General features: G+C 46.0%; 2 protein-coding genes across 3 annotated transcripts; one reads left to right on the top strand and one right to left on the bottom strand.

Annotated features, from left to right (window-relative positions):
- The first annotated feature begins 614 nt into the window (after window positions 1-614).
- Cib2 (Calcium and integrin binding family member 2) lies at window positions 615-5,714 on the top strand. The gene is made up of 6 exons (XM_045747989.2): window positions 615-1,681; window positions 2,094-2,128; window positions 2,367-2,484; window positions 2,691-2,838; window positions 4,242-4,348; window positions 5,328-5,714. The coding sequence occupies exons 1-6, from the start codon at window positions 1,631-1,633 to the stop codon at window positions 5,436-5,438; spliced, it is 570 nt and encodes a 189-aa protein (XP_045603945.1). The 5' UTR covers window positions 615-1,630; the 3' UTR covers window positions 5,439-5,714.
- Window positions 5,715-5,926: 212 nt separating this feature from the next.
- Window positions 5,927-13,069, bottom strand: LOC123766773 (cilia- and flagella-associated protein 157-like). Of its 2 annotated transcripts, none has more exons than XM_069337807.1 (9): window positions 12,989-13,069; window positions 12,355-12,629; window positions 11,399-11,529; window positions 11,160-11,250; window positions 10,193-10,378; window positions 9,859-10,101; window positions 9,524-9,691; window positions 8,541-8,723; window positions 5,927-7,814 (listed from the first exon to the last, which is right to left on the bottom strand). In XM_069337807.1, the coding sequence occupies exons 2-9, from the start codon at window positions 12,481-12,483 to the stop codon at window positions 7,545-7,547; spliced, it is 1,401 nt and encodes a 466-aa protein (XP_069193908.1). In that variant the 5' UTR covers window positions 12,484-12,629; window positions 12,989-13,069; the 3' UTR covers window positions 5,927-7,544. The 2 variants fall into 2 exon arrangements, with proteins under 2 accessions (XP_069193908.1, XP_045612093.1); XM_045756137.2 differs by having other exon boundaries at window positions 12,355-12,698; window positions 12,989-13,044.
- Between the last annotated feature and the right edge of the window lie 9,030 nt (window positions 13,070-22,099).

The following is a 22,099-nucleotide window of genomic DNA, read 5'->3' as shown; positions in this document are numbered from 1 at the left end:
GACACTCCTACCCCAGGGGCTATGTGTCTCAGAGGCTATTGGAACAAAGGTGTATTGACCATCCAGTCGCCCTGTACTTGACTGATTTTGCCGTTTCCCTGTGGTTGGCCGAGACCACTAAGGTATATATCAGTGTCAGCGAGGGTAGATACACATGTGTAGTTCCCACCAGCTGTTTGACCCTCTTCCAGGGATAAATTGCGATGCGATGATGCGAGGTTCTCTGCTGGGTACTGAGCTGAAGCAAGACTTCTCTTGCTGATGTCATTAACGTCGTTGTGTCATGCATGTCAGCCCTTGGTCTGGCATGCATAACATGATTGGCCTGCTACCATCCTGTTGCAAATACACTTGTATTTGGTGTGAACTGGGTCACGAAGGCGGAGGAGCACTGTTGCAGACATGGCTACTGTCAGAAGAAAGTCCCCTGTATGGCGGGCACCCACTGCTCTGCTCCCCTTATAGATTACATTTTTTCCCTCCCCAAGATGAAATCCACAACTTGGACATAATGTGAAATAAAGCGTTGCCCAAACGTCTCTCTCCTAACTCGGAAATCCTGATAATTTAGTAATCAATGAGAGGGAGTTGTCATAGAAAACTAGCACAAGAAACTCGTCATAGAAAATGAAACTTTAGTTGGCGTAACTTGTATAAATATTGTTTTCTGACCAGGGGGAAAAAGACACAGGCCGATTGGGGCTTAAATTTTATTAGTAAATTAAATTCTGCAGAACATGTAAATAATATAAGTAGGAATTAACAAATGTAACATGTCCATGTCTGAGGACTAAATTAACTTAAAATGTACCCCCGTAGTAGTAAGCAAAGCCTAGTTACATGGCAAACCCGTTCTGCAGAAACCTAATGGCAGAAGAAATGTAATTAGAACTAGGTATAACAGTCAGAACACAAAGGGGAAATAAAGTGTATAGACACAACACTTAACGGAGCCCGACCAAGACATAATGGGAAATCCGCGAAAAGTTTCGAGTACTGCGACGGTCGGGTGGAGAGAGAGGGAGCCCCTCTCTACCTCGGAATTTATATGGCCCCGGGCTTCCCGCGCATCTGCGCGGGGCGCACTGCGCAACTGTTTCTTTGTCCCCCTCTTCAGAAACATCTCCGATTTGTATTTCAAATCAGAGGCCATTACGCGGCAAATTCTGTATACCTGAATTTACTTGAGGGCCACTAACACTCTAGTGACCTCAGGAAGGACCGAAAGCTAGCGGCTTGTCGAAGGTCCCCCCGAAAGAAAGAAAGGTCCCCCCCTTCGAAAGTCCTGATAACGTTTTTCAACTAGATTTTAAAATTACAAATTTAAAATCACACCCACCCACTGGGTAGCTCAGAGAGGGCGTGGCCGCCTGGGGTGGGTGTGGCCGCTCAGAAAGGGTGTGGTCCACCATAATATAAAACTGTTTTACGAGAAATTCATCAGTACACGTATATACCTCACCCGGGAAGGACGTACAAGATTTTTTTGTTTCAAGTGTTTTGTTGGAGAATTTTACCTGAGGGCGACCATCTCTCTCTAGTGGCCTCGACGAGGACAAGATATCTTTTATAAACGTTAAATTGAAGACTCTACATCTTTATAAACGTTTAGTGTTGTAGAGAAGGTATAATGGGTAATAAGATTGACGCATTCTCAGAGGAGCAGCTCGAGGAGTACCAGGTGAGAGAGAGAGAGAGAGAGAGAGAGAGAGAGAGAGAGAGAGAGAGAGAGAGAGAGAGAGAGAGAGAGAGAGAGAGAGAGAGAGAGAGAGAGAGAGAGAGAGAGAGAGAGAGAGAGAGAGAGAGAGAGAGAGAGAGAGAGAGAGAGAGAGACAGATAGACAGACAGACAGACAGACAGACAGACAGACAGACAGACAGACAGACAGACAGACAGACAGACAGACAGACAGACAGACAGACAGACAGACAGACAGAGACAGACAGACAGACGCAATTATTGCTATATAGAGATAATAATATTGTATCTTATGCTGTAATACATGCAAATACTGAAGCTGAAATATAAAAAATCTGTAAATATAATATAACAGAAAATACATATGTATATATATCCATACAATACTTCCTTAGGCCTGTACCTTCCTCACCAGGAAAAATATTCTCAGGTTGGTAGTTCAATATGGCGGATATTATTCCCTTTGAAATATCATTTACATAATTCACGATTCACTAGTATATCCACATAGTGTGTCTGTGTCTTTGTGTACACATATTTATACCTTTCCGTAAATCCTATTCCCCCAATCCCACTGGGAAATCCTTCCCCGCAAATCCCCACTCCGGCAGCCTAAATCTCCACTTGTAGTTCCCGCCAAAAATAAACAAGTGAGCTTATGTTTTCAGAGCTGAGAGAATATTCCGTCAGCTTGGCGGGGGCAAGTTGCCGGAGGTGGTTGACAGGCAGTGTGCGGCTCGGTTCACCGTCCCCTACACTGCTCTTGATGCCCTGACAGAACTCAAGGTGAGACAGACTATGTAAGGGGGGTTACATGATTAAAAACAAAAGTTGTTGTCAACAGCATTAGACTTATGATCCCTGTGGCGTGAATTATTTTGTCTATAGTGCATACTTTTCTGCTTAGCTTATTATGTTTGGAATGTGCTGGGTTGTTATATGTAACTACCACCATCACCACAACCACCCCCTTCCCCATGAACCACCACCAGGAGAACCCATTCCGTCGACGGGTCTGTGAAGTCTTCAGCGGAGAAAGGTCAGCATCACTGACCTTCGATGAGTTCCTGGAGATGTTTTCAGTCTTCAGCGAGGCTGCCCCTAGGGACATTAAGGCCACCTACGCCTTCAAGGTCTACGGTAAGCTTAGTCTTAGTGCTCGGAACACTCTCAGGTCTCATAGGGTCGTCTGGCGCTGTCTCCGCTAAGGTCCACCACATTGTTTGTGCAGGGAAGGTGCACGTCCTGGTTATAAAAAGTCCTTAGAAAGAATTTTTGCGGTTTCTACATTTTTCGGGTTATCATCATGTTCAATTTTTGTTTTATTTTCCCTATTTTATATATATGGAGGGACCCATGTACTTGTATTGTTAGTCTGTAAAAGAAGTTTTATTGGTGTCCAAAGAATCTTGTGTGTGTGTGTGTATTTGAGTGATTAGGTTATGTCAGGTCAGTATTCTCACAAACATAGGCGAATAACACAGATAAATTACAATAACTATGAACAATGAGGGTTCGAACCTACACACTGGGTGTTCCCAGACGCGCTCTAGTCCACTGTACCACCACATGGTTTAATAATTGCAACTTGGAGTGTTACTGCCCCTCATGAGGTTCGAATCCTCATCAAGGCCCTTGTGGATTTGTTCAAGGAGAACAATGTTCTGTGATTCGTGGTCTGTTCTTCATGCACTTGGAAAATCTTACTAATGGAATCGAGTAGGACCCTCTTAACCTCAGTCGTTAATATAGGCCTTACAATCCCTTTGTATAGATACTATATCTCACACTAATGTAGGCTTCTACTTTGTATAGATACTATCTCTCACACTAATGTAGGCTGCTACTTTGTATAGATACTATCTCTCACACTAATGTAGGCTGCTACTTTGTATGGATACTATCTCTCACACTAATGTAGGCTTCTACTTTGTATGGATACTCTCTCTCTCACTAATGTAGGCATCTACTTTGTATGGATACTCTCTCTCTCACTAATGTAGGCTTCTACTTTGTATGGATACTCTCTCTCACACTAATGTAGGCTTCTACTTTGTATGGATACTCTCTCTCACACTAATGTAGGCTTCTACTTTGTATGGATACTCTCTCTCACACTAATGTAGGCTTCTACTTTGTATGGATACTATCTCTCACACTAATGTAGGCTTCTACTTTGTATAGATACTCTCTCTCACACTAATGTAGGCTTCTACTTTGTATGGATACTATCTCTCACACTAATGTAGGCTTCTACTTTGTATAGATACTCTCTCTCAGACTAATGTAGGCTGCTACTTTGAAACCCTCCACGGTAATAAAAAAGACATCTTTGCTGTTCCAAATTTTGCATATAAAAATATTTTGTTCAAGTCTTACTAAGAAGCCCTTTAGATTTCTAAAAATCAAATTTTTTTGTCCATACGATCCACTATCCACCTAAAATCTCTAAAATTCAGGATATTGCTTGAGAAAATTTGGCGCCAAAGAACACATTTCCCGCCAAAATGTTTGTTTACAAACATTGGCGTAACTTTTGTCAGACTTCGACGGGGACGGCTTCCTGGGGGAGGAGGACCTTCAGCAGTGTGTCCGGCACCTTACTCACGACCTCCTCACACCTGATGAGTACTCCACTATTGTCGCTAAGGTAAGGCACCGCTGGCACCTGCTGGGCGCTGCTTGACACCGCTGGGGGGCCGCTTATAGCACCGCTGGGGGCCGTTCATAGCACCGCTGGGGGGCCGCTTATAGCACCGCTGGGGGCCGTTCATAGCACCGCTGGGGGTCCGCTTATAGCACCGCTGGGGGCCGTTCATAGCACCGCTGGGCGCCGCTTATAGCGCCGCTTATAGCGCCGCTTGGCACCGCTAGGGGGCTGCTTATAGCACCGCTGCGCGCTGCTTGGCACCGCTGGGGGGGAGGCCGCTTATAGCACCCCTGGGCGCTGCTTGGCACCGCTGGGCGCTGCTTGACACCGCTGGGGGTCCGCTTGGCACTGCTGGAGGGCCGCTTATAGCGCCGCTTGGCACCGCTGGGCACCGTTGGGGGTCGCTTATAGCACCGCTGGGGGCCGCTTATAGCACCGCTGGGTGGCCCGCTTATAGCACCGTTGGGGACCGCTTATAGCACCGCTGGGGGCCGCTCGACACTGACATAGTATACACATGAGCACATTCTTACACAGAACACTTTTTGACAACGATGCTTCCAAGAATACTGCAATGTGCTTCGGAGCCTCACCCAGAGCTTCAGTCATGATGGAGCCTGAACCACCAGTCTTGGAAGTCAAGTGCCAGCCCGTCCTCATAAACAAAGGCCATAGTTCATTCCATGCACCCGCCAAATCTGCTGTTTATGAAGGAAGGTTTACACACGACTCTTCAACTGATGACGTTCGAACACTTCCGAAACACTGACGACTTTTGTTCGAACCACAATGTGGGTGAAGCTGCAAATGCTTCACCCACATACTACAAATACAAATAATCGCCAACAGAACCTAAACACCTAACCTAACCAATGCCTAAATATACACAATATGCTGATATATATCAATATTAATTTATATTTGAGAAAATTCCTATTATTTTAATTCATAAACAAAAGTGGTTATATTCGGTGTGCAGGTGCTGGAGGAGGCGGACGTGGACTGCGACGGTCGGCTCTCACAGTCAGAGTTCACACACGTCATCCTTAAGAGTCCGGAGTTCGTCTCTAACTTCCACATCCGCATCTGAACGCCCCCGGCGGCCGGCGGGCGGGCCAACTGGCGCGATGGTTCTTGATGCGTCTTACGCCTTATTGGCTTTTTGTTTACAATCATTATTAATATTATTATCAGTTATTATATTATTATAACACATTTTATTATGAATTATTATTGTTATTATTAGTTAAATATAATAATAACATTATTATATGTTATTATTATTATATTTCATTTGTAATTATTATTTGTTAATATTCTAATCATTGTATTGTTATAATTATTAATTATAAATGTTAATATATCAGACATTGTTTGTCCTGTCATCATTGATTATTGCTGGCAGCCGCTGGCCGCCACACATGGGTAGGATCCCCGGCATGTGCTCATTTTCAACCTCCATGTGTGTCGGTCTGCTGGCGGCACTCTACCATTACCTGATTGAATTACCAGCGTGAGGTCATGCGAGCCTTACCACCCCCAAATATAGTCAACCCTCAGAAATAATAAACTGCCTGTTGAGGGTTAGATGAAAGTGTTTCGTAAGTAGTACTTCGGCTATGTCTAATCTTTTACAATACAATACAATACAATACAATTTTATTTAGGTAAGGTACATACATACAATAAATATTTACAAGGATTGTTTGACTTATAGGTATAGCTAGTACATACACTGCCTAAAGCCACTATTACGCAAAGCGTTTCGGGCATGATAAACTTAAATGACAAGCTTAATACTAATTGAGCATAATGAGTAGAATGAAAACAAGAAATGAAAACATAGATGAAAAAGCAGCACAAATACAATTATGTCGACAAACAGCGCTCTTTAAAGAAAAAAACAGACATTGGTTGACAATAGAAGGGTAAGGTAGGTTACAGGGAATTTATTAGGTATAGCTTCGCTTTTAACTTAAACTGGTTGAGAGAGGTACAGTCTTTAACATGGTTGGGAAGGTCATTCCACATTCTGGGCCCCTTGATTTGTAGAGCATTTCTAGTTTGATTAAGTCGTACTCTAGGAATATCAAAACTGTATTTATTTCTGGTGTGATGCTCATGGGTTCTGATACAACCTTCTATGAAGCTTTTGAGATCAGGATTTTATTGACGTTAGCTGTTGGTTACAATATCTCTGGTGATGGTCGTATGTAGGAACGATGTGATTATAGAGCCTTGTTTGTGTAGAGCCAGACACCTTGAGTAAGTTGTTGTCTTGCCTATATATTGACCTCGTTGGGACTGACAAGTCACCAAGTGAGCATGTGAAGGCATAGACCACATTCGTACACATGAACAAATCCAACTGGACCCTTGATGAGGTTCGAACTTATGTGCTATGGGTGTCCCCAGGCGTGCTCTAGTCGACTGCACCACGATAACACATCCAGCACACAGGTTCGAACCCTCTTCACGGCCCCTGTTGGATTTGTTCATTGATATATCACGATAATGTGATTTATCTGTGCATTCATACACATATCAGATTACTAGACATAACTACATGTACAAATGTACATATTACTACATATACAAGTGTACAAAGCAGTTCACATATGTGTACTAGTACAAATATTCAATAGTCAAATTAATGCAGCATGGTAGGGTGATTTATTGACCAGGATTTACAGGTCGAGCTGTGGTTGACTTACTGGATTAGTTGAAAGATTTCTGGACAAAATATGTGAGTCTTTAAGAGTCCAGGACGTAGTTGTTTATGGGTCAAGGTGAAGGGGGATTAATAGGCCAATATGTAGGAGGATTTTACAGCATAATGCACTAGAAATTTATAGTTCAGATGTGGGGATGTCCCTGATGTGGAGGGATTAAGTTGTGTTGTGGATTTACAGCAACTGTATGAGGGGGATACAGGTCAGAGTATGGAGGTTAGTAAATCTAGGTGCAGCGGATTTACAGCGATAGAGAGAGGAGGGGGGGGGGATTTACAAGTCAGGACGTGAGAGGGATTTGTCGACATTGATGTAGTTGATAAAATACTTAACTCTTTGATATCAGAATCGAAGGATTTTCAGAAATCCTTCATGGAGATTTGCCAGCTATCTGATGTGCGTGGGCGGATCTCTCAGCTCTCAGGTGTGGGCGGATCTCTCAGCTGTCAGGTGGGGTGGATCGCTCAGGTGTCAGGTGTGGGCTTGTGCTTGCGGTGTGGGCGTGGGAGAAGCCCCAAGTCACCCGCCCGGTACTTGACCTGACGAGGACCGCCCACGGGTGCCGCCCCCACGCCCACGGGTGGTGCCGCCGCCCCCACGGGTGCCGCCCCCTCCCCAGCAGGGGCCTCACCGACCACCCCACGCCCATGGTGGGCGGCCTCAGCTGATGACAGTAGGCTGACCAGCTGCTGGAGTATGCCCGCCATGTTGTCCTCTCCCGTCTCGCCGCCCTCCTGCGGGGCATAAACTGGTGAGAGAGAGCTGCTCACCATGAAGGCAGCACGGTGCAGGAGAGAGAGAGAGAGAGAGCTACTCACCATGAAGGCAGCACGGTGCAGGAGAGAGAGAGAGAGAGAGAGAGAGAGAGAGAGAGAGAGAGAGAGAGAGAGAGAGAGAGAGAGAGAGAGAGAGAGAGAGAGAGAGAGAGAGAGAGAGAGAGAGCTACTCACCATGAAGGCAGCACGGTGCAGGAGAGAGAGAGAGAGAGCTACTCACCATGAAGGCAGCACGGTGCAGGAGAGAGAGAGAGAGAGAGAGAGAGAGAGAGAGAGAGAGAGAGAGAGAGAGAGAGAGAGAGAGAGAGAGAGAGAGAGAGAGAGAGAGAGAGAGAGAGAGAGAGAGCTACTCACCATGAAGGCAGCACGGTGCAGGAGAGAGAGAGAGAGAGAGAGAGAGAGAGAGAGAGAGAGAGAGAGAGAGAGAGAGAGAGAGAGAGAGAGAGAGAGAGAGAGAGAGAGCTACTCACCATGAAGGCAGCACGGTGCAGGAGAGAGAGAGAGAGCTACTCACCATGAAGGCAGCACGGTGCAGGAGAGAGAGAGAGCTATACTCACCATGAAGGCAGCACGGTGCAGGAGAGAGAGAGAGCTACTCACCATGAAGGCAGCACGGTGCAGGAGAGAGAGAGAGCTACTCACCATGAAGGCAGCACGGTGCAGGAGAGAGAGAGAGCTACTCACCATGAAGGCAGCACGGTGCAGGAGAGAGAGCGCCCCAGACAGGGCCTCCTGGAGGGCCCTCCTCACACCGTCCTCCTGGTGCAGGTGTGTCGTCGTCAGCTCCAGGGCCGTGTCTTTCTCCGCCGCCTTCTCCCTCAGGTCACAGGTGGCCTGGGTCATGGCGTCCACCTGCCCCTGCATCACCTGTAAGGTCACACACACTGTTACTGCCCGCTCCTGTGCCAGGTAAGTCCACTACGGGCTCACCATAGCCCGTGCTACTTGCCCCGCTCCTGTGCCAGGTAAGTCCACTACGGGCTCACCATAGCCCGTGCTACTTGCCCCGCTCCTGTGTCAGGTAAGTCCACTACGGGCTCACCATAGCCCGTGCTACTTGCCCCGCTCCTGTGCCAGGTAAGTCCACTACGGGCTCACCATAGCCCGTGCTACTTGCCCCGCTCCTGTGCCAGGTAAGTACACTACGGGCTCACCATAGCCCGTGCTACTTGCCCCGCTCCTGTGCCAGGTAAGTCCACTACGGGCTCACCATAGCCCGTGCTACTTGCCCCGCTCCTGTGCCAGGTAAGTACACTACGGGCTCACTATAGCCCGTGCTACTTGCAACTTTTGACTCCCAGGAGCTGAATCTTAAACAACAACTTTCTCACTACCATGGCAGGTTCTGAATGCTAAAATATGCCAAAACGAAAATGGAAAATGGAGAGAGGCAATCGTAATGAAGTTATACCATGTGGGAATGGCAACATATGGGAACCTGGCAGACACTAGAAATCAAAACCAGGCTCTTTCATGGCAATCTACAAAGCCTCTGCTACACTAATATTGGAATACGCAGCACCGGCCTGGAATCCGCTTCGTGTGAAGCATAAATAAAGACTTCCAACAAGACTAGAGGCGCGTATAGGAGGTCTGAGCTATGAAGATAGGTTAAGATGGGGACATGATGACAACATACATGATAAGGAAGTTATGGTCTCACCCACCTGCAAGTCCCGCCGCAGACTCTGGTTCTCCCTGGCCAGGCGGTCGTAGTCCTTCCATACATGGGTGTGGTTCTCTGCTCGTTCCGTCAGCGCCTCCAGCAGACGGGCTCTCCTCTCCCCCCTGGCGGTCACCCGGGACACCGTGTCCTGCAGCAGACCCTCCCGCACCTGCAGACATATACCAGGGGTCTACAGTGTGTACATGGCCACCAGCAGACATACACCAGGGGTCTACAGTAAACATCTGCCACGTACACACTATATATCGCCTCTGACTGACCTGTGAATCACATTGGCTCTCTCTCAGGTCCTAAATACTCCGCCCTGTGACTGACCTGTGAGTCAGACAGGGCCTCCCTCAGGTCCTGGTTCTCGGACCTGAGGGCCCCGAGCTTCTCCCTGAAGACCTCCAGTTGCTTGGTCAGGGCCTCGTTCTCGTGGAGTGCGCGTCGGGTGGTGGAATGGACCTCCGTCTGCGCAGCCCTGCGCAGGTCCTCAGTAATTCTAGACACCCTGGCCTCCAGTTCGGCCCTGAGGGCTGCGGCCTCCACCAAGGCCGCCTTCTCCAGGAAGCTGACCTGCAAAAGGGCGGGTGAGTAGGTGAAACGGACTCGAACCCAGGAAGATTATGCATGTGAAACTGAGACCTCTATAGCCATAGCCACCCACCTTCTCCTGGTGCTTCTCCTTGCAGTCCTCCAGCTGGTGCTCGAGGGCAAGCAGCTTGGCCTCGAGCTCCTCCTTGTGCTGGCGGAACTCTTCCAGACTCTCCAGCTTCCTGGTGAGGGCGATGATCTTGTCGTTGAGGTCGAGGCGGGTGTTCTCCGCCTCCTTCCCCAGCCTGGAGAGGCGCGCCTGTTGGCGGCGACACAATCAGAGGTCGCCCTAATGCCTCGTGTGTTTATGGAATAGAACGAGTCGTTAAAAAGACGACGCATGATGACTAGTTAAAGTAATGTTGTCGTTTTCGACACATTGGCATCGGGAGGTTAGAAGGAACGGCTTCTATTCGTATGTTTCTGGGAAAAACAATTGCATTTTTACGGTTTTGGTTAGGCAAAACGGTTGTATATTTTACGGAGTAGATTATATGGAAATTGAGGTGTCTGTCGATGCCATTTCCATCCTTAATACATCCTCACTACTGTGAGGATGTATTAAAGATGTATGATTAGATACATAGGATGTATCTACTCTCCCTGGTCCCCGGGGTCGCCCCAGAACCAATAATGCGTTGGTTAAGAGGGCTTCCTGAGGTCCTCAGTAGTCCCCCCTAGAAACTGTATTACGTAAACCATTTTCTTACATGGTTTACAAGAAAATCTTCTAATGACAGAAGATTGTGATTTGTCACGGAAGACTATTACAAAATATCCTTGCATAGCTATAGTTAAATTATGGATACCCTTGGCTGCCCATACCCTTGGTAGCCGTGATGAGGGTTCGAACCTATGCAGCTGGGTAGTACCACGCACACGCTCTACCGACTAGACTACGACATGGTAATAAGGATTGCAACCTGGAGTTTTACTGAACACAAGGGTTTTTTGCGGCTTCTACTGGAGCCTGACCAGGATTTTCACACAATCACCCCCCCCTCTACCACCACCATAATTACCACCACAATCATTATTACCTCGTACTCCTGTTGCTCGGCTAGTTTGGACTTCACTAGCCCGGATAGTCGGTTCCGCAGCTCTTCAACCTCGTCACTTTTGGAGGACAGTCTGTGAATTGGGGAATAGTTAGCGATCTGGATGGCATAAAAGTTAAATATATTCCATATATTGAAAGTATAGCATCTACCTTTTTGTCACTATCCCCTATCCCTCTTATTACTCTCTCCTGGGCCGCTGCTGTCCATCCCTATCCTACCTGTCCTTGAGGAAGGCGATGATATCGGTCTTGTCGGAGTGTAACTTGTCGTACTGCGCGCGCGCGTGCTTCTCCGCGTCGTCCAGTTGGTCACCTCGCGTCGTAGACCTCTTTAGTTTGACCTCCAGCGCCTGTCCAGGTGGATAGGGGATTGTATGTTCAGCTGAGTTAACCCGAGGCTCGTCATCTCTAGGGGGGCTTCGAGGGGGGATAGGTAGCCCTGGGGGTCGTCATCTCTAGGGGAGCTTCGAGGGGGGATAGGTAGCCCTGGGGGTCGTCATCCCTAGGGGAGCTTCGAGGGGGGATAGGTAGCCCTGGGGGTCGTCATCTCTAGGGGAGCTTCGAGGGGGGATAGGTAGCCCTGGGGGTCGCCATCCCTAGGGGAGCTTCGAGGGGGGATAGGTAGCCCTGGGGGTCGTCATCCCTAGGGGAGCTTCGAGGGGGGATAGGTAGCCCTGGGGGTCATCATCCCTAGGGGAGCTTCGAGGGGGGATAGGTAACCCTGGGGGTCGTCGTCCCTAGGGGCCACGGTAGGGACAGGAAGCCATAATCTCAGACTATCGACCTTGCCAAAGGTTCTGGATGAGGGGATAGGTGTTGCAATATGGCATCCCTTTATGGGATAGTAATGAATTAACAACGCCGTCCGCAAGATCATTCGAGGTTACACCAATAGATGTGTAGGCAATATTATATAGAGATAAATATGTATGAATAAGAATAAATTAATATGAATATGTTTGAGGTGGAGTGTGTAGATATAGGGATCGATGAGCAGGTGGATAGACAGGAGTTAGTAGCCTAAGAGATGGATATCTTAGTAGCCTAAGAGATGGATATCTTAGTAGCCTAAGAGATGGATATCTTAGTAGCCTAAGAGATGGATATCTTAGTGGCCTAAGAGATGGATATCTTAGTAGACCTTAGTACCCACAGTGACTCAGCAACGGACTCACCTGGATCTGGTTGAGGTAGTAGTGCTTGTCCAGCTCCGATATCGCCTCCTTGGGCTTGCCAGCATCGTCCTCCTCCTTCTTGTCCTTCTTTTTCCCGCCTTTTTTCTTACCCTTTTTCTTGGGCGCCATGTTTGTTTACGTTTGTCAGCTGATGGGGCAATAAGCACGTGGTGGCTGGAGGTTAGTGTTTGTTTACGTTTGTCAGCTGATGGGGCAATAAGCACGTGGTGGCTGGAGGTCAGTGTTTGGGCGCCATGTTTGTTTACGTTTGTCAGCTGATGGGGCAATAAGCACGTGGTCAATATATAGGGAATAGTGAGAGAGAGCGAGATAGGAGTAGAGAACTGAAATAGGGAGAAGGGAGAGGTAAACAAATGGAGATAAGAGGGAGTTTTTATTTAAATAAATCAAACTTTTTTAATCCAAATATATTAGGAAACATATTTGATTAATGTTTGGTTTAATAAATATATTTTTTCATGTGTTTATTTTATCAAAGAATTATTGGTCGGCAACCCTTTTTATTAATATCACATTTTTGGTGGAAAATTTCAATTCTTTGAACAAAAATGTTGGATATCACCAATTGATTTGTAGTGTTAAGTTGGCGCATTCTAATACTATATTTACTTACGTGAATATTGTAGTTTCGAGCGCCATTGTTTAGAAAAATGTCAGCCAATCTGTAAGACCAGAACATAAACGCGAATCACTTTGACCACATATCAGTACAGCATAGGCAACTATAACACATAGAAATCACAATAGCGTGATGAATCAAATGAACAAATCCACAAGGACCGTGACGAGGATTCGAACCTACGTCCGAGAGCATCCCAGACGCTGCCTTAATCGACTGAGCTCGTGACGGCCCTTGTGGATTTGTTCATTTGATTCATCACGCTATTGTGATTTCTGTGTGTAATGATGTAAGGGGCGAAGAGGGAGAACGGCCTACTGACATAGCTCGAGTGCAGGGGGGAGTTGTGTAAAACCCTGGTTTGTGTCTCGGAGAGGCTGCAGGATCCAGTAAGTTCAGTAGAACTTCGGTTTCAACTCTTTTGACCATGTAGCGGCTCAGTCGATTAAGGCAGCGTCTGGGATGCTCTCGGACGCAGGTTCGAATCCTCATCACGTCCCTTGTGGATTTGTTCACAGGCAACTATATTTTAAAAAATGTGATAAGATTTCTCAAGTTGATCCAACCTTGTGTCGTCAAAGTAGTTACAAACTACCAGGTCACAGTAGTTGCAGCTCGGCACAGTAGTCTTGACTACTGTTCACCGTCAACACTACCTAGCAACACGGGCTGCACGAAGTATATTACGGGAGCAACACCGGGGGGGGGGGGGTTATCTCCCCCGGTGTAAGGGGGAAATATATCAACACAATGAAACACTAAAACACAGTAGATATAAGATTGAGTAAGTTTAGAGTCAAGAAAGACCTGGGTAAATACTGGTTTAGTAACAGAGTTGTCGATTTGTGGGACAGAATATCGGTTAATATAATAGACGTGGGACCACTTGACTGTTTCAAGCGTAGGTCAGACATACGTGAACGACGAGTTTGAGTGTATATATAAATAGGAGCCGTCTCGTGTATGGCCCAAGAGGACTTCACGGCTAATCCTAGTCACAAAAAAAGACTAGAATTATTCTTCAAGTGGTCCCGGGGCGCCATAAGAATTAACCAAATGTATTAACCAATAAGTATTGTCCGCCGGTAACACCATGAGCGGGTAATACTGTCACGACGGGATAATACGATATATCTCCTCTCACCTGGGGCCACGGCCGCCATTGTTGTAAACAAACACGTTGCCATGACAACCACCACCTGCTTCATACGAACATACACACATTTATTTATTTAATTATATATTTATTTATTTATATATTTATTTATTTATTTATTTATTTATTTATTTATTTATATACCAGAAGGTACAATGGGTTTATGAGAGTACAGAGATTTGAAGTTTTACAGTCTTGTAAAGCCACTAGCACGCACAGCGTTTCGGGCAGATCCTTAATCTAACATAACTTTAAGAAGGCAATTTCTAGCAAAATTAAAAGAAAAATACAGGTACATTGTAAGAAGTATAAAAACGCATTTTAAGTATAAAAAAATACATTGTTTAAGAAATTTGACAAAAAAGTAGGTACAGTCAACTTAAGGATTATACACAGTACATTGTAGCATAATTTGAGGATTATTGAAAGATATAATGTAGCAAGCTATATGTATAACATGATATAAGATAACAGGAATGATTACAATGGTAAAGTTGTTTGACATACGTACATATATTGGGGGATTGGGTAGCACTAGATACAGTGCGTGTTTCAAGCACTAGTTAGGAAACACATATAGAATATGTATGTACATTTATTCATGTCAACAATTGATTTGCATCACTTATAGCAACAATCGCATTGTTTACTAATTAGGCCATCTTTAAGTGCAGGTTGTCCGCATATTATTTCGGTATATATTAATAGTGGCTGATGTTTACCTGGATTAACAGCCTAGTGGCTTTAATGAGGACAGTAAGCCGGCGGCTTGTTAAAGGTTTCCCTATTTGTCTCAACGATTTTTTCCAGCTGACTTTCAGTTTAGAAATTTTGTCATTTAAGTAATTATCAAAAGCAGGCACCAAGCCGGGAAGGCTGTGTAGCACCATGAAATGTGCGGGAGAATCAGAGGGTGCTAAATATCACCAAGGAGCTGGTCGGCCGAGCGGACAGCACACTGGACTTGTGATCCTGTGGTCCCGGGTTCGATCCCGGGCGCCGGCGAGAAACAATGGGCAGTTTCTTTCACCCTATGCCCCTGTTACCTAGCAGTAAATAGGTACCTGGGTGTTAGTCAGCTGTCACGGGCTGCTTCCTGGGGGTGGAGGCCTGGTCGAGGACCGGGCCGCGGGGACACTAAAGCCCCGAAATCATCTCAAGATAACCTCAAGAAGATAAGGATGCCAATACTGTATAAGAACAGAAACGCATAAGGCGAACGATATCAAAAGTATCCGAGTCACCAAGAATTCTATCGAGGGACAAGTGACCGCGAGGGGCGGTCGGAAACCAAGACACACGCTCGTCCTGGAAGTCAGGACATTGAACAAGGACATGCACGACCGTAAGAGGGACAATGCAATTTGGACAATAAGGAGCAGGGCGGCGCTCTATTAAGTGACCTTGAGTTAAGCGAGTATGACCAATATGCAACCTTGCCAGAGGAGTTTCCCACCGCCGGTTACGGTGGTAGGAGGAAGGCCACAGAGACACACTACCCTTAAGAGTACGCAGTGTGTTACCAGTAACAGAAGACCAACAACTCTGCCCCCGGGCAAGGATGGAGGCATGAATAACTGGGTAAAAGTCGGAATAAGGAATACTTTTACGGGAGATGGGACAAGTGTGGATAGCGTCCTTAGCGGCAGCATCCGCACGCTCATAAGAGACACCAACATGACTGGGAACCCAACAAAACTCTACCGACTTAAATTTACTGGGGATAAGAAACAGCCAATGTTGAATCTCTATGACCACCGGGTGGACCGGATTAAAGGACCCGAGAGCCATGAGGGCACTACGAGAGTCAACTAGCACCACAAAGGAGGATTGACACCGGGAAAACAGGAGACGAAGAGCATAGAGAATAGCATAAAGTTCTGCTGTGAAGATGCTAGCCTCCGGAGGAAGGTGACACATATAAGTGTGGTCAGGAAAAACAACAGAGTAGCCCACACCGTCAGCAGATTTAGACCCATCGGTGAAGATGGGAACGGAGCGGGAGTGTGAAGAAAAGTGCTCAAGGAAGAGGCGTTTCAGAACTGTAGGAGGGGTAAAAGCTTTAGTGATGCGGGTCAGGGAAGTACAAAATTTGGGAAGGGGGGACCCTCCACGGGGGCAAGGATGGAACAATACGAGGAGAAACACGAACCGAAAGAGAATCTTGTAAGCGAGACAAACGGACAGAAAGAGGAAGGTGGTGAAGAGGAACAGGAACCACAGGAGGGGTAAAAGTCAAAGCACGACAGAGGCGAAAGTGATGATGCTGTAAGGACCGCGCAAGATAGCGAAGACAGTAGCGATCACGGAGGTCCTGGAGAGACAGGAAGCCAGTGTCAACATACAAGCTGAGGATGGGAGTGGAACGAAAGGCACCGGAGCTGAGGTGCAACCCAGTATGGTGCAAAGCATCGAGACGACGAAGAGTAGGAGAAGCAGAAGAGTATGCAGGGCAACCATAATCGAGTTTAGACAAGATGATAGAGGAGTGCAAATAGAGGCGCGTGCGCCTATCCACTCCTCAAGTATGGGACAATACCTTATATACATACATCATACATGACCCCCTCCTCAATGCCACAAGGCCAAACACTAAAGGGATTCACAGGCAACACCCAGACTGGGGCGCAAGGCGGGTTGGATAATGTTTTAAAAGATCGAGCTACTGGGAACAAAGTGCCAAATAGCACGGGCTACGGTGGCCCCGTGGTGGATTAACCTGGCACATGTGACGGTGCCCTCTCCAGTTTCTCCCATATGCCAGCTGTAAGTCATATCAGCTTACCTGCAGGCTCTCTGAGGTGCAGGGAATCTTTTGAGGTATGAGGCTTCCAGGATGGTTGCTTATTTGGGGAGAAAGTTGCATTTGTAAATTTGCAGGGAAGTGGAAAAGTTGCGCCCTGGGTACAACAAAATGGCGCCGCCTGGCTTGCAAATTCGCCATTTTGTGTACGACGCCTGCCGGTCGGTGATTGGCTGGCTGAGGTCACATGACTTCATTGACCAATCAGAGCCCGCCCCTGGGCCTGTGACGTCACCGAGAGACCTGGCCCGCCGCCTGCAGAGCGCCAGGCGCTCAGTGATACTTGGCGCTCCGTTGAGAGCGGACGTGTGCCCATTGGGTTCTCGAGTTCCAAGGTCTAGGAGCCTCCTTAAGTGGAGATACACAGCCTGACGAGTATATAGTGACTACCAAGGACTGCAGTACTTCAGGGAAGTGTGAGGAAGCCTAATCCAGCGGTGTAAGGGCGCCGAGGACCGTGAGCTGGTTAGTCTTGGAGACTAATCAGAGAGTTACGACGGCTGGAGGAGTGAGTGACGCCGTCAGTGTAACTCCAAAACATTCAGAGCTGCGGTGATGGATCACGCCCACTAGGACCTCAGGAGGTCCATCCTGATCCATGAGTGTGGTCTCGGTGAAGGAGTGCTGGAGGGGACGACGTGTACAGTGACGACTGGACGAGCCAGCGCCCAGGAACGTCACTCAGGGAATGTGCACAGAGATGACCAGGACCTTCACCACGCCTGTGGTCTGGTGACGCTCCTGGAACACTGAGGAACAACGCCAGGAACGGAGCACCCAGCGACTGGACCCCAGGCGTCTGAGGACAGGATAGGTTAAGGTACATCATAATTACCTCCCATATTTGCCTTGGTTGTTAGGCAAGATAGGCCTATTATTATGCTTAGGCATTTATTAGAGTGCACACAAGTCATAGGAGTAGATTAGGGTTTGGGCCAGCACGGACACATTATTCTACTGTGTGGTGATGACAGCGTGTGGCCGGCCCCTGGAGGAGTGAGGGACGACGTTGACGGAGCCGCCCCCAGTGAAGGCGCCATGAAGTGATCACTTTAACTCATCACCTGATGCCACCAGAGGACCGCTCCTCTCACCATTATTACTATTTCCATAAATCCTTACATGTATCTTGTGATGTAGTTTACTTTGAGTAAACTTTTTATTTTACCACTGCTTGTGGTGTAACCATCTCATCTCATTAATAACATGATTATACTGTACTGTTACTGGCATGACAGTGACCCTGAGATGGCAACACGACTGTACATTTGAATTCTAGTATTGGCAGCACATATAGTATGATCCTGGGCTGCTGTAAATATATTATATTCGAACTAACAGCGTTGCTGGGACGCAGAGAGAATTAATCAGCTGGCGACCAGAAGGTAAGAGGTGGAAGTGAGGCTACGGCCGGAAGTCCGGCAAATTCTCTGCACGCATAGGTGGGCAGGCCCGGTGGGGATCACATACTGCAGGATTGAGCTTAGTAGTGTGAGCTGGGCCTTCTCCTCTCCCCCTTGGGTCCAAAGTCAAGTGGTGACCGGTCTTGAGGCATGACTAGGAGTGATGTGATACCTTAGTGGAGGGAGCGAAGACCCACGGCGTGAGGCAACCCGTTCTCGCACTTTCGTATAGTCAATATTGACTTATTAAATACATGCATGTGACGTGTGTTTATTGTGAAAATTTTAAGTTTACCTTGAAAAGCTTCATAGAAAACACCGACCTTACCTAACCTTCTTAGTATGTTAAGATAAGCATCTTATTGCTTCGTAATTACAATTATTACTTAACCTATTATAGGTATAGGTTAAGTAATAACCTATAACAATTATTACTTAACCTATTATAGGTATAGGTTAAGTAATAATTGTAATTACGAAGCAATAAGAGGCTTATCTTAACATACTAAGAAGGTTAGGTAAGGTCGGTGTTTTCTATGAAGCTTTTCAAAGTAAACAAATATTCACAATAAATTAGTATGTCAGTCAATATTGACTTTTTTAATAAGTGCAAGAACGGGTTGCGTGAGGTTATAGTATCAGCAGCACGATCCCCGCTGTATAACTGTAACCTCATGTAACAAGGCCATGGTGAGCGGCGCGTGACACAGCAGCAGCTCTGTAACTTGGGGTTGAGGATCTTTGGTCGGTGGAGGCCACCTAGAGTCGTACAGAAGTCTCTGTCAATAGGTCACACTTGAGGGGGGATAACCACTTGAGGGCAACGCCCACTGAGGGGGAGTAGGGGGCTTGTGTCTTGCCAGTAAGGTAAGGTAATTATCAAAAGAAGGCACCAAGCCGGGATGGCTATTTAGCACCATGTGTCAATATTCATAATTTCCCAGAAATTATTCTCGGCAGTTCCGTTTCTGCACAATGATACACAATACAATCAAGATAATCAAACAATATGAATAAACTTTAAATATTTTATTTTGCAATGCTTTTTAATACTTACCTAATATATATATTTATATAAAAAAAAAGGTTGGGTGGTCCTCCTCCTCAAAGAGCCAGTATAACCAAGACAAAAGATAAGTGAACAGGTAAACACTACTGAAGAGGAGCAATGAGCTGAACCAAGAAGCATCCCTGACTGCAGGCGCACAGACACTGTGAATAACAGTCCCATATAAATTATCATCCACACTTCCGTGGGGAATAAACATTTCACTCACCTGGGCTATACGAGTCTCGAACCACCGACCCCAATAGCCCAGTCGATAGAGCTTCGGCCTCTCTCGCGTGGTGTCCACGGCTCGAGCCTCCTAGTGCCCAGGTGCATGAAATAGTTCCATACTTACAATAGCCATCTTGAGACAAATATTAAGGTCATACGATGGGATCGAACCATCGCTCCACTGGATTTCCCATCGTATCACCTCGGTATTTTTATCATAGGAACATCACGGTCTTGAGATTTCCTCCTTCGTGGCTAAGTCAACCAAACTCCATCAGGTTCTTGTTTTGCTGTGCATGCATAATGTTATTCATGATGGTCCTATGATACTCCCACACCACGCGCCTGCTTCCATCCTGGGACACACACACACACCCCGATACAAATACTGCACTTGGCTACGCTCTCAAAAAGCAAGTCACAAACTTTGTATGTGTGAATTTACCAAGTAATTATCAAAATATATAAAACTTGACTCAAATGCTGCTAAAAAAAAAATTATTCGTTTTTCAAATCATTTACCTTTACAATACAATTTTACATGGTACATACATAACCTGAACTCTTGCTCAAACCAATAAACATAAATCTAATAAAGTAATTACTTTCAATAACAAGTCGTCTGAAATTAAAATGTCAAGGAGAATTTAAGAGGGCGCTGGCCAATTCAAAAGCTTCCATGAAGCTATCCATCAGAAAATGCCAACTCAATGTCAATTTTGTTATAACCAAGTATAAAAATAATATAAAACATACAAATCTGAATTTACCCTCTTTGGTTCCAGTACAGAATTCCCAACACAATCCTATACACTCATCAGTCATATGGAAGCAACACCAGTGTCCAAATACTCCACTACACTGGTCTCCCATACACGTCTATGTACCTGTGGTTCAACAATTATACACTGAAAAACCAGAGATGAATACGATGAGAAAAATTGATTAATGTATTAAAAAATGGAGGAAATACTGTACATTAGAAACACAAAGTAGGCAGAGGAGGGCCGAGTGTTGACATTGTCGACCCAAGCAGCAAGAACAATGCTATATAAACATGCCACTACTTCATAAATGCATTTACCTGGTGCATCCAACCAACCATCAGAGAAACTTCCACTACTTCCTCCACACCCCCACACAGTCTCCCAATTCATACGACTTGCTCCGGAAAACCCTGACCAGTTGTCCAAGTTTATTAGACAACCACCTCAACAAGTACAAACCACTTTTCGTCCATCCAACCACATATTGCAAGATCCCATATAACTTTAGTATCAAAATACCTTGCAGCTTACTGAGCCAATCTCAAATCTGGTGCATGTGCTTTTGGGTAGTCCAGAGATGTGGGTCTGATCCCATCCCTGAACACATTCACCTCACACAAACTGAATAAAAACACAGTAAACGTCAAAATTGATTACCAATCTAAGATGCCAGTCACTTGCCAACAGGATTCAAAAGGACGTTCTACAGATTACACGAGCCATATGCAACGTCTTAATTTGTCACTACTACCAAACACAAGATCATCCCAACAAGGAAAGTAAGTACCTGAAAGTCACGACCAAACAAGAGCACATCGACGTTGTTCTGTAAAATAAACAATTCATTAAGCCCAAAATCCTCCCCTATCCCCCATATTATTCATATATATTCTATATTTATATATACATATATATATATATATACATATATAAGTATAAATATATACAATCGTCCAGGCTTCTATTTTCTAATACCCTTAGTGTGGCTAGATATGACTCTTTACCTTAAGCTTTTGTATATTGTGCATCCAATTCAATTTTGCAGGCATATATTTCATGTAACCCAATTTGCCAAGTTTGTATTTGCTAAAGTGTCCATTGCTCCTGTACACCAACCTCTGCTCCGTGAGCTTTGGCTACACCAACCTAATACACCAATACTGACCTAGTCAAAGTAATCTTACAAAATTAGATAAACTACCATAAAAATAGATCCCTAAAATGGTGTGCATAATTGCTAGTGCCAGATATTAATGTACTACACAAGCGCACAAACAAAGCTCTGGTTAATGGATAAAAACCTAAGGGACTTCAATGGACAGCTGTAAAATGAAAAAACAAATAAAAAGTGGGAGGGGCAAGATCAGGGGGGGTCTAACTGACCAAGCTACAGCAGAGTAAGTCTGCAGTGTTGGAATACTGTGGGAGCCTGCACGTAGCCATACATCTGCTGCCCGCCCCACTCCACCCACCCGCCCGTCCTCCCTCCCACCCTCCACCCTCAGCGTTGCAAGGGTCGCCACAGCTGCAGCAAGTCACCGTTGTCTGGTGACCGCACGCAGCTGCCAGTCGCCTCCTTAGCATCACAGGGCACCACAGTGTACACGAGTCACCAGGAAAAAAGGATAATATTAGTTACTACACGCCTTGCCAACTTGTCCAATAATCTTATAACCAAAAATTATCATCATCAAAGG

This window comes from Procambarus clarkii, chromosome 5 (assembly GCF_040958095.1).
Source record: "Procambarus clarkii isolate CNS0578487 chromosome 5, FALCON_Pclarkii_2.0, whole genome shotgun sequence".
Lineage (NCBI taxonomy): Eukaryota > Metazoa > Arthropoda > Malacostraca > Decapoda > Cambaridae > Procambarus > Procambarus clarkii.
The sequence above is the reverse complement of the archived record's forward strand: the minus strand, read 5'-3'. Positions and strand labels throughout refer to the sequence as shown.

Bases quoted from the DNA above. Each gene is read 5' to 3' on its own strand.
- Cib2 (XM_045747989.2), top strand. From the start codon at position 1,631: ATGGGTAATAAGATTGACGCATTCTCAGAGGAGCAGCTCGAGGAGTAC. The intron at 2,129-2,366 runs GTTGGTAGTTCA...TTATGTTTTCAG, and splicing joins ACCAGGAAAAATATTCTCAG to AGCTGAGAGAATATTCCGTC. The intron at 4,349-5,327 runs GTAAGGCACCGC...TTCGGTGTGCAG, and splicing joins ACTCCACTATTGTCGCTAAG to GTGCTGGAGGAGGCGGACGT.
- LOC123766773 (XM_069337807.1), bottom strand. From the start codon at position 12,483: ATGGCGCCCAAGAAAAAGGGTAAGAAAAAAGGCGGGAAAAAGAAGGAC. The intron at 11,530-12,354 runs GTGAGTCCGTTG...CCACCTGGACAG, and splicing joins ACTACCTCAACCAGATCCAG to GCGCTGGAGGTCAAACTAAA. The intron at 9,692-9,858 runs GTCAGTCACAGG...ATATGTCTGCAG, and splicing joins AGGCCCTGTCTGACTCACAG to GTGCGGGAGGGTCTGCTGCA.